An 11,620-nucleotide genomic window follows, 5' to 3' on the forward strand; every position below is an offset into this window, starting at 1 on the left:
CAGCAGAGCACTGTGGGGTCTGGAGGGAACAGGAATGGTCCTTATGGTGTTATGTGCTGCAGTTCTCACCCCTCCACAGAGTTGTAGAATGAGAATGTGACATCTTTCATCTGCAGAACACAGAACCTTGCAGCTGACACCTGTAATGTGGGAACTAAACAGACATACAGCACTCAGAGGCATCGATGAAAGTGCTTTAAAGCTTCATGTGGGCACTGTGACTTCATTGCTCGAACGTATGGAACCTGGATGGATCAGGCTGAGTCCAGGAGCTCCAGCAGAGCACCAACTGCACCAAAGTAACCCTGAGGAGCAAACAGATCTGTTAACAGCCCAAAGGCGGGCACACAAGCGACACGGGGAAGGAATAACAGGAAATGACAGGTTTGACAAGAGAAATGTGAAATGGAACCTCACCTCGTGTTCCAAGAACAGTGCTTTCAGCTGTCCCTTCGACCAGTAGTCCAAAGCATAGGCCAGAAGCTTCATGGAGATGGTGTTGATCCGGAGGAAATTGCCGATGAAGACGACCCGGTCGATGTTCTGCAAGCGTGAAGAAAAAGATGGGAACGTTAAGGCTGGATTCCATGGTTCTGCTTGTAACAATGGCAACACCAGCTGAGGGTCAGAAGAAAAGCAATGACACTTTGTAGTGCTCTCTAAAAGGCCATCTGTAGCCATTCAAGTATGTTTTCCACTGAGATGTTCTGTTGGTATGGTGCTTACATGGTTTTACAAGTAAATAGCAGTAAGTACAGACAACAGGAAAGTGGAGTGTGCTTCCCTCTGTCAGCTCGGACCATAGGAAGGGGCTCAAACTCAAGAGCATGCCTCTGTTCTTTCATAGCCCTGTACAATGCTGCTTGACATGAACGCAACAAGGCAGCACTGTAAAGAAGCTAAAAGCACAGAGATACAGTCATGTCCAGGAAAGTGGTGCTGCTTGACCAAGAGAACAAAAGCAAGTGGTGAAAAGAACGTAGGAAAGGTCTCCCACCTCTCCCCCTCCACCCCAACTTCAGTGCTAAATACACAAGAAAACACACAGCATTGTGGTGGAAGAGGGGCCGTATCGTGCTGCCAAAGAGAACCTCCCAAGAGCCAGCCCCAAATTCACGGGGAGTAACTCAGCTCACAGTGATCTGCCTCAAAGTACACAGACAAGCAAGAACAAAATTTGGATTCAACACCGATGAATCCAGAAAAGGGGCAGATTGCAAAGATCCAGAAAGACAGGAATGAACATGCAGCCACAGGAAAGAGAGCAGGGAAAGAGAGACAGCAGAACAGCAGTACAGAAGTGAGGCTTCAGAGGGGAAACAGAATGGCTTTCCCCCATACCTCATTGAGCGCACACATCCGCGCGATGGAGCCGATGTTGTTGGTGATGGTTATCAAGGTGGCCTTGGCCAGGTCCTCTTTGCTCACAGATTCCCTCTTCTCCTTGCTCATCATGTTTCCAAAACTGTCAAGAAAGTTTTAGGGTTAAAGGTTTACTTGCATCAAAATTCCAGAAAAAAAAACAACAAAGGGAATTGCTGGGTTAACTCGAATGATAGTGTGAAAGAATTAGTGTAGTCTTAAGACATGCACGTTTGGTTTTTCATTGCTGCACAACCTGTGCTGAGAACAACCCAGCAGTGACCACCATTACCTGGATGCTACGGCCCAGCCTGGCAGCCCGAACCGCTCGTAGTCTCCTCCATAAATGTCCCTCACCAACTTGTCCACTTTGGTGCTGTCCCCACGGGATGCCATCTCCATGGCCTCCTCAAAGGTGGAGCAACCCGTGAGGAGGCAGCAGAGCCCAAAGAAGGTTCCCCCTCCGAGACTGCAATGGAAAGCAAGAGGAAAGTCGTTCACTGGGCTTTGGGAAATGCGACGTGCCGTCACCTAACTGTGTAAACCACCATTAACGATGTTTAATAGGAGTAAGACCTGTGCCAAGGGGTTTCATCAATGCTCATTTTCATGAACTTCAGGGAAGCTCACAGCCACAAAGCTCTTTGGCTTCACTGGGCAACAACAGTCGCATTTTCAATGCAGCTGTCCACAGAATCACAGAAACATCAAGGTTGGAAAAGAGCTATGAGATCCAGTCCAACCACCCACCTCTCACCAATAGTTCTCACTAAACCATGTCCCTCGACACAAAATCCAAACGTTCCTTAACGTCCAGAAGCTGTCTGGGGAACTAAGATTGTCCCAGCACATCTGCTGAACTGACTGGAGCTAAACGTTGTTCATATTTGGGGTCTCTGATACACCCAGTTAATTCCTGCAGCTGAGAAACCAGCTTCTAAAGATGCCTGTTGCAGTAAGGAGGCTGAAACATGAAATTCAGATTCCCTTTTCCAGGAGGAATCTCTGTTGGCAGAGATGAGGGACTGCAGTAAAAGCTGGAGTGTGACACTCAACACAGCACCTTCGATGCAGCTTGCTCCCAAAAGCACAGTGCAGAAACACACTGCAGGCTGAAACAAACTCCAAAGTGAACGCAGCCCGTTGCAGCACTCACCTGGTGCCCGTCACCCGTCTGTAGTTTTCCTTCGAATACACAGCCAAAATGCTGACCCCTGAGCCAATGTTCACCAGAAGGAGAGGGTAGGGATTCTTCAAGGTGAACGGGAGCTTCTGACAGCGTTCGGTGTCGGTTGGGTGTTGGAAATAGTAGCACTCTGAACGGCCATTGAACCCAACGGAATCGATGTACAGGACTCCTTTAATAAGGCAGTCGAGCTCATCCAGCTTACGAAGCTGAAGGTCACCCATCTGGCAGGGGAAAAAAAAGAATATTGAAGAAGTAGTTAGGGATGGGAGAGTCGATGCTCACCGCCAGCTAAATTCCAGCTATCTCCATTCCTCCCTATGGGGACAGAGAGAGAAGTGCAGATGACAGCAAGGCTGCGTCTCACCCCCTGTGGACTGCTGACTGTCCTGGCCCTGAAGTGGAGGGCAATAAACAACCTGAACCATTGGTGGAGGCCAGGAGAATCCAATCCCACTGGGACTCGGAGGGACTGGCAAGAAAAGCAAAGGAGATTTAAATAGGGCGTAAATGTTTGACAAAAAGAGAAAGAAAAGAAAAAACAAAGCGGGAGAAATCAAGATTGTTCTTCCCTTATGTCACTGCCTGGAGAGTGCCTTAAAAAGCCTCTTTATTTGGTACATTTTTCAAGCCTTGTTTAAATATTTAGCAGACACATACTTCACCCATAAACAAGAATCTAACTGATGATAATGGAGCCACGTGACGACGTCAAACTCCAACTGCTAACCCCTTGCAGGTAATTCACCACCTTATTTGCCTGAACCTCCATCAGCAGCACAAGGTGTGCTAGAAACGAAGCTATGGGAGCAAACAAAGAGTGAAAATTAAGCATGGGAACACACAGCAATGAGGAAGAAAGAACACTGAGCTGAGTGTAATCGCAGAGCGGCGAGACAAAGCCCTGTAAGAGCACACGGCGGGGAGGGCAGGGAGCAATTTTAGAGTTACAGGAATGTTGCATGAGCTTTCAGGAGAGAACACAGCCTAATTTAGAGATGTGAACGTGACTCCACACCCTGCTTCCTGAGCTGAGTTTAATTCCAGTCTAAGCTAAGGCTTAGAAAAGCTGAGAGGCTGCAGAGAAGGACTGGGGGCATTTCTAGCTTTAAGCTTCAAGTTTCGCTGCCAAATCCGAATTGTATACAAGCCAAAAATGCCTACTGTGAGAAAGTCCTGCTCAAATTTGTACGCTCCACCTCCCGTGGCACATAAGGTAGTATGGAGGCTCGAGAAGTGCTTTTCGCTTCCCATTTGAATAAAAGCAGGCATGTCATGGGTAGGAAAGCGTATAAAGTGCAGATTGCCTTTACGTCCACACAGGGAAAGGTCCTTTAGTTCAAGGTGCACATCCCGAATGCCTGTGGATCCGTAGGCCACGTTTGACGTCAGGTACTTGCGGATGTTTTTGAGGTTTTCCACTTCTTCGTCCTCCTCTTCGGCAGTGATGTCCTTTGGTTCAAAATAAACAAGTTTGACCAAGGTCCCACCGATGTCCAGGCCAAACCAAGGGAAGACTGAAAAGAAAGGGGAAAAAAAAAAAACAGATGGTGAAACACAGCACGGTGCTGTCAGACCGGCAGCAGAAGGAACCGCACGCACTGCCTGCACTCCAAATCCTTACAACAACCCCAGGAGCACCACGAAGGCAGACGCATCCCAGGTCTTGCAGTATCCCTCCAGCAACCTGAATCCCCAGCTATTGCTTTTTTAGAGAGCCAGAGCCAAGGATAATAGTGGTGCTCCGACATCAAAGCCGTGCACAAACGGTAACTAATTACAACACACAGCACTGAGGTAGGCAAGTAGTCTAAGATGCCCCAGAGAGACAAAAACAAATGTCTAATTGGATTATTTTATTAGGCAAATTCCCCCACGGTACAAAATATGCATTAGTGTCAGGCCCAGCAACATTTACAGCTGTATGAGATAATGAGCTTCTTGGAAAAGATCAAGAGAAAACCCCCATCAGATGGAATCTGAGATTAGAGCTGAGAGCTGGAACGGATTAATATTGCTATTAATGAGCTAAAGGATAGGCTGGAGCTAACGAGATACCGTAGGGCAAAATGCAGCTTATATTGGCTTATAAACCCAATATACTGCCCAGCTGCCAGAAGTGCAGTGTACCTCTCCCTGGTGGGTGGACTCAGAGAGCATCCCCACCTCCCCAGCAGCTGCTGCAGCCAGCAGCTTCCCAAGCTCTCCTTCAAGCATCAAATCATTTCTATGGATTTACAGAGGCCACCCCCAGCCATCACCAAGGGACAAAAGGAGGCGTGAGTCTATTTTAGGAAGCACGTCCAAACCCCAACCACCCTCTGTTTCTGATGCATTCACCTGAAACAAGAAGAGAGAGAAAAAGAACAGCTGATGGATGAGAGAGGGAGCAACCTGCACGGCTGGCCAACAGAGAGCAACCCAAGGACTTCTGCACTAACATTGCTGCTGCTTTCCTCTCTCCTCACTGCCTCAAGGTTCTGAACCTTCACAGAACCACGGAATGGTTTGGGTCAGAAGGGATCTTCCAGACCATCCCATTCCAACCCTTTTGTCGTTTCATTCCAAACCTTTGTCACTTACATCAGCTGGGAGGTTCACACACCAAACTGCAACCTGCAGAGACAGAAACCTTCCAGATTTTAGAGCACAAGAATCGCTTTCCCAGTCATAATAGAGGGAAAGCTCTTTAGAAACAGCACCCTAGGTCGTTTTCAGCGTTGGCAACATCTTCCATTTCTAAAATGTTGATAATCTATGGGATAATCTATGGCAGCTCTCTGCTGTGGGGGCAGCAGGAGATGGTGCTGCTCCCAGGTCTCCCAGGCTGGAGAGAACCATCACAGACAGCTCTACAGACACCGTATGCAGGTAATTAACTTCAATCAGACAGATTAGTGAGCATGGTGGGAATGGGTTGAGGTTGGACTCGATGATCTTAGAGCTCTTTTCCAACCTTCACGATTCTGATTCTTCATTATGGATCAGAGAATCGTAAAGGTTGGAAAAGAGCTCTAAGAATCCCAACCCATCCCCACTGACCACATCAGTGCCACATCCCAACGCTTCCCAAACTCCTCCAAGGATGGGATCTCTCATCATGCACAAGTTAAGAATCCGAGGAATGCTCAAAACGCTCCCAAGAAAACAGTTCTTTGGTTTACCTATGCAAACAGACACTCAAATAACCAAGATCATGGTCAAAACTTCTCCCATATGCCATGGGTTCGATTCTTTTCGGAAAGGGATGTGGAGCACAAAATTATTTCCAGGTATGGAGAACTGTGCTTTTTCTTACAGGAAATCAGCCAACATGAGAATGCAAAGCAGCCACAGCCATTCCCTATCCGAGAGCTAGAAAAATCCAGGCCTTCAAAGGGAGGAAGCTCTGTTGGATGAACGCCATCACCATCTGCTATCGAGATCTGTCTTCAAATGCTGATTTGTTCCACCGTTTCTCACGCACAGCTCTCTCCCTCGTGAGCCCCCAAAGGCCCTTCTGAGAGCTGCAGCACAGCACACATAGGGCTGGGGGGCACCAGGACCCTTTGGGCACTGGCAGCCATGAGCACCACTGCTAAGGTGAAAAAAAAACAAATAAAACACAATGCTGTTCCATGTGGAAAGTAGCAGGGATGCAAGCAAGGAGCTGCAATCACAGAACCATGGAATGGTTGGGTTGGAAGGGACCTTAAAGTCCATTCAGTCCCAATGCCCTGGGATGCCACCATCCCTGCCCTGTAAGCTCTTGGGGGCAAGAAAACCAAAAATGCCTCTGCAAAATAAACTGCTTTATAAGTCTGGATGGGTTATAAATAATAAGAATAACAAAACTCGACAGATTTCTTCTGGCTGGGTTCAAATTTGGAGAGCTGTGTCAAGATGAACGAGGTGATACAAATTACAGACCCCCAGGGGGGATTTTCTCCATGTGAGAAGTGGTGTTGCAGGTTGATCCTTCAGTTAAGAGCCAATTAATCTGGAAGCTAAGGAGATCTGCCTGCAGAGCAGTGAAGACTGATGGTTTAGCTGAGTGTATGACAAGGCTGCCACGCTCCCTCTCAAATACCCAGCATTATATTGTAGTGGGGCCATGGAAATTTAACAGCTGGAAAAGAAATCAATAAAGGGACATTCGTCGGCATTAAATACAAAGTGACACTAAGTCTCCCTCTCCTCACATCTCTAAAAATAGGCTCTGCTGGGAATTCACAGCTCGTATGCAATTCCAAAACAGAAAAAGGGTATTTAAAAAAAATATATATGTCAAAGATTGTTTTGTATTGCAAAGCAGCTGCTGATGGTTTAGGTACGGGCTCCACTTTGGAACTCAGACACTTCCTACAACACAGATACAATGTCCTTCCCCTCTCCTTTTGTCAAACAGCACAGCACTACGGATGGTGCCTGCCAGAAGCACCAGAACAAGCTGCTTATTATGATTATTTCCAAAGAACTACAGCCTGCAGAAAAGAGAAATATAACTTGTTTCTCAGGGAAACAAGCTAAAGCCATCTCTGCCAAGGAAAACTTGTTTTCAGGCAGGAGCAGAGCAGGGGAGCACAGGCAGACATGGGATGGGAGAAGGCTGCTGAACCGAATCGCTGACCTATTTCTCTTATCAGAAAGAAGATTCTTTAGAGGAAAAAAAATACATTCCACTGCTCATTACCATTGGGTATCACCAGCTTCATGCCTGGCACTTCGCCCTGCCTGCAGAAAGCCACTGGGTACAGCTGTACTGCAGCTATGTTAGAGTAAACTCAATGTGAATGTCCTCTTTATTCACCTGCGGTGCTTCCAGTCCAGTGAGGCTGTCCTGGTTTCAGCTGGGACACAGTTAATGTTCTCCATAGTGGTTGGTGTGATGCTGTGCTTTGGCTTTGGGAGGAAAACAAAGCTGATAACGCAGCCATGTTTCAGCTTTGGCTGAGAGGTGCTGCACAGAGCCAAGGTCGTTTCAGCTCCTCATGCTGCCCTGCTGTGAGGGGCTGGGAGGGCACAAGGAGCTGGGAAGGGACAGAGCAAGGACAGCTGACCTTAACTGGCCAAAGAGACATTTCATACCTTATGGTGTCAAGTGGAACTGTAAGACTGGGGAGGCTGTGCAGTGCTGAGCTGCCTGGTAGCTTGAAGGCCTTTAGCTTCTTCAAGAGCGAGGCTGGGGTGCAGGAGGGCACGCAGCTCGACACCCACTGCATTGCTCCAAGTTTATCTCTGACAGAGGATATCACAGATAGAGCTGCACTGATGACACCGATAACCATGATCCCAAATCATACCACACTGACCTTCCAAACGTTCTGTCAAAAACCATCATCTTGTCCTAAAACCACCCTCACTACATTTTATGGAGCCCTTAGAGCTGCAAGGGACCTTTAAAGATAATTTATGCAACAAATCTGAACCTCAACAGAGATGGAAATACCCTTAAAACTTCCCAAGGGTGAAGTGGAAAGGGATAATTCACTCACCAAAAGCCTGCCATCTATTAATGAGCACATCTCTAATTAACAGCCCTGCAGCTATAACTGGTACCTTCAGCTGTCATATTCTTACAGTATAACTCTGCCACATCGGAATGACAGAAATTACCACCGTCACCATGGTCCTTGCATCCCTCTGTGGAACTCCTCTCCCATCCTCCTGGCCCTTCAGCATGCAGAAAACCCCACGATTGCCTGAATTACTTCACACGAACAACCATTTCCCAAGTGCAGGATGACCCCCACGGTCTGGGAATGAATGAAAGGGAGCACAGCCTCAATGAGCTGGAATGAGAACATCTCAAGGAAGACTTCTGATAGGAACTGTTGCACCTTTTGATTGCAATTCTTCTGTTTTCGGATGCACTCCTTTATTTCACAGTAAGAGATCAGGAAAACAAGAAGAGACGCTCCGTCCCCGAGGTCATTTCACAAACCTTCTCTAGGCAGGAGCCACCTGGCCCCGCCCCCTACTGTAGCCACGCCCATTTACAATCTCATTACCGATAACCCCGCCCCCTTGGTCAAGCCCCGCCCCCTTCCTACTGTCGACCTTAGACTCACTCCCTCAGCCCCTCCCCTTTGGGCCCCGCCCCCCCTCCAGGCCCCGCCCCCGCGCCCCCTCCGCCTCACTCACGCGGGCGGTTCTTGCGGACCGAGTCCCGCCGAAGGCCGCAGGCTGCGCCGCCCCCCTCGCAGTGCTCCGGTCCCGCCGCCGCGCTTCCAGCGCCCGTCCCGCCGCCGCTCCATCGCCGCGGGTTCCCCGCTTCCGCTTCCCGCCTCCGAGGTTTCTCATCCGCGCCGCCGCCGTTGCGCCGCGGCTCCATCCGCCGCACGGCCCGGCCCCATGGGCCGCTCGGGCCGCACCGCGCCGCGCTCCTCAACGGCCACCGCCGCAGCCACCGCCCGCAGCGCGCCTGCGCCGAGCGGCGCCGAACGGCGCCCCCGGCCCTCGGGAAGTGGGAGGGAGAAGCTTCTGAGGCGGCGTCCAATCGGAATCCTTTGCCGGACGGACCGACGGGCGGTCTGGCCAATGAGAAGCAAGGATCGGACAGAGAGCCCGCCTACAGCGTTATTGATAAGTTCAACTGTCCAATACGATACGGGAGCTCGGAACAGGGCGGGGATTAAGGAGGCCGAGAGGGGCGGGACAGTATGCTGCGCATTGGCCTATGGCGTCCCGTGGGAAAGAGTGACACGGCAGCTAGCCAATGACGTGAAGTGTCTGATGGTGGAGGCAGGCTGATTGGCAGGCCGAGTAACCATGGCAACGCAGATGGGTGCTCAGGCCTTGCGCATCCCTTCACAGCCAGGGGACAGTCGGGCATTAATTCGAGACCAAAGAGATAAATGTCTGACACAGAGGCTCTGAAACATGAGATTTTCCCTCAGGTCACAAACACAGCACCCTCAAAAGTTTCGTGGAGTGGCAAACAGTTTTTATTACCTATTCCATCCTAGGTATCCCTTTTGCTGATTTCTGTCTTTAAAGTGCTACACGACAGCTAGGAAAATAGAGGCACTTCACAGCAAACACCAAGAAAAACAAATGCTTTATGTGCTAATAAATCAGGTGTGTTTTCATAGGGAGTGTAGGAGCTAAAAAGCACTGGGAAAATACATGAAGAAATCTGCAGGCAGAGAAGAGAGCCTTGGTATGGATGCTGCTGGCTTGAGATCTCCCAAACGCCCTCATAATGGCACAGAAAGCAGCAGGAGAAGATGTAGGCCTCCTCTTTCTCATGGCGAGAACAGCCCCTGTGCCCCATCTCTGAGGAGAGGATGGAAAGTGCATTTAAAACGCCCTCTCTCATCCACGGATGGGTAAAATGCTGGGCACCGAGCAAGAGTTCGCTCTTGGGCCCTGTCAGAGCAAACTCAACCACCTCACTCTTGCATGTATTCATTGCCCTTGTCCATTTATAAGGGAGGCATTTTGTGCATTTTGGGGCAAAGGGAAAAGTTGTCAGCCCTACTAAACCGAAGCAGAAGTCCCCCAGCCTGCTGTGCTGTGACAGAACCATTTGTAATTTGGAGACCATTTACCCAAGTCAGAAGAGGCTAAATGATCTTACAGGTCGTTTCCAACCTTATGATTCTATGATTCCTCCAGACTAATAGGGTGTGAAGGCAATCAACCAAAAATAAGGGAGAGCTCTGGAAAAACCAGCACTTGGCTCAACAACCTGGGAATATGGGACTGGAAAGAGGTGGGCAGGTGCCTTCCAAAACACATTTCCTTTGTAATATGTAAGAACCCAACTCATGCAAATACTGTGGTCAGAGCAGCTCACATCCAGCACCTCAAGGATACTATTCCATCTAGAAAAGCTTCAGGACACCTCAATTCTGGACACAGAGCCATCAGAGGAGCGCTCCTGGAGCAGCTCTGGAGGAGGAGCAGCCCTTTATCCCACCACTGGGCTCACTGACCCTCTGAACCATCAGGTCTGTGCAGAGCTCTGGGCACAACAGCCATACCCTGCAGCCAATCCCAGGAAGCTCAGCAGCAGGGACAGGTTTTGGGAAACTGTGCTGAACAGCAGGGATCCAAGGGAAATAAATTATCAAATCAAGGAAAGCAGCAGCTTTCTGGATCAGGACTGCAGCCCAAATCAGGCTTGCAGCTCAGTCACTGCAGTGGTTTAAAGCCCATAGCACCCTGGCCAGCCACTCACATTCAAGCCATGGCTGTCCATGATACAAGCCTTCTGCTGTGCAAATCTGTCTCCACATCTCCATACTTTTTGCCCAACTCTGCCTCCTGCCATGGCTTCCATTTCCTGCAGCTCACAGGATTGCAGGGCAACCTAAAAGTCCATGCTGGTGCATTTAGAGCTTAAAAAAAATTAATAATCTCTAACTAAAATAACCCACTTTCTTACTTTTGTGCCTCTGTCCTTTTGGGAGGGAGTAGGTGAGTGATGGTGAACAGCCCACAGCCATAGCAACAGAGGAAACAGGCAGCGCAGCTTGGGGTGGTTCAACTCTGCCTGGAGTTGGACATGAAGGCAAACAGTCACTGAAAAGGATCGCTGCTGCCCCTGAAAGCTGTCCTGAGCTGTGGGAACCAAGGGATGCTTATTTGGGTTTGGGATTTTCTCTTATCTGGAAGTGTTGCGGCCCAATCCCCTCAAACTCTCAAGGTGATCCCTGGGAGCAGTTGGGAAATGATGGACTGAAATTTTAAACAGAATCCTCAAGATAACCCAGAACATGTGGACCACCAGCTAGCACTGATGTATGGCCTCCCTGCATCACACAGAGCTGACCCTATTTATGTCCCAGCCTCGACATAAGTTTCTATCTCATTGCACCAGGTACTGGGAAATGTGAGAATTACATCCACCCTCCTAGCCAGGCTCACTAAATACAGCCTGTAGATCAAAAGGCACACAGCAATCCTAGGTGAGAGCAAGTCTGGCTCATGCTGGTATTGCATGAAATTGTCTTCTGAAAGCATATGCTTAAATCCTTTCTCCCCCTGTCTGGCAGAAAGGAGAAGTGAGATTGAACCATGAGAAAGCTGCACAAGGGTATACACAACTCCTTCTGGCTCCACTGCTCCATCCCCAGGGGTGTCAGT

The 11,620-nt window shown here is 49.2% G+C and overlaps 1 protein-coding gene across 1 annotated transcript; it reads right to left on the bottom strand.

The window, feature by feature from the left end:
- Positions 1 to 254: 254 nt before the first annotated feature.
- On the bottom strand, positions 255 to 8,861 carry PANK2 (pantothenate kinase 2; the record flags this gene model as incomplete). The annotated part of the gene is made up of 7 exons (XM_079534073.1): positions 255 to 305; positions 418 to 543; positions 1,342 to 1,465; positions 1,655 to 1,831; positions 2,519 to 2,772; positions 3,713 to 4,065; positions 8,672 to 8,861. The coding sequence occupies 7 exons, from the start codon at positions 8,859 to 8,861 to the stop codon at positions 255 to 257; spliced, it is 1,275 nt and encodes a 424-aa protein (XP_079390199.1).
- Between the last annotated feature and the right edge of the window lie 2,759 nt (positions 8,862 to 11,620).

This window comes from Tetrao urogallus (assembly GCF_951394365.1).
Source record: "Tetrao urogallus genome assembly, chromosome: 4".
Lineage (NCBI taxonomy): Eukaryota > Metazoa > Chordata > Aves > Galliformes > Phasianidae > Tetrao > Tetrao urogallus.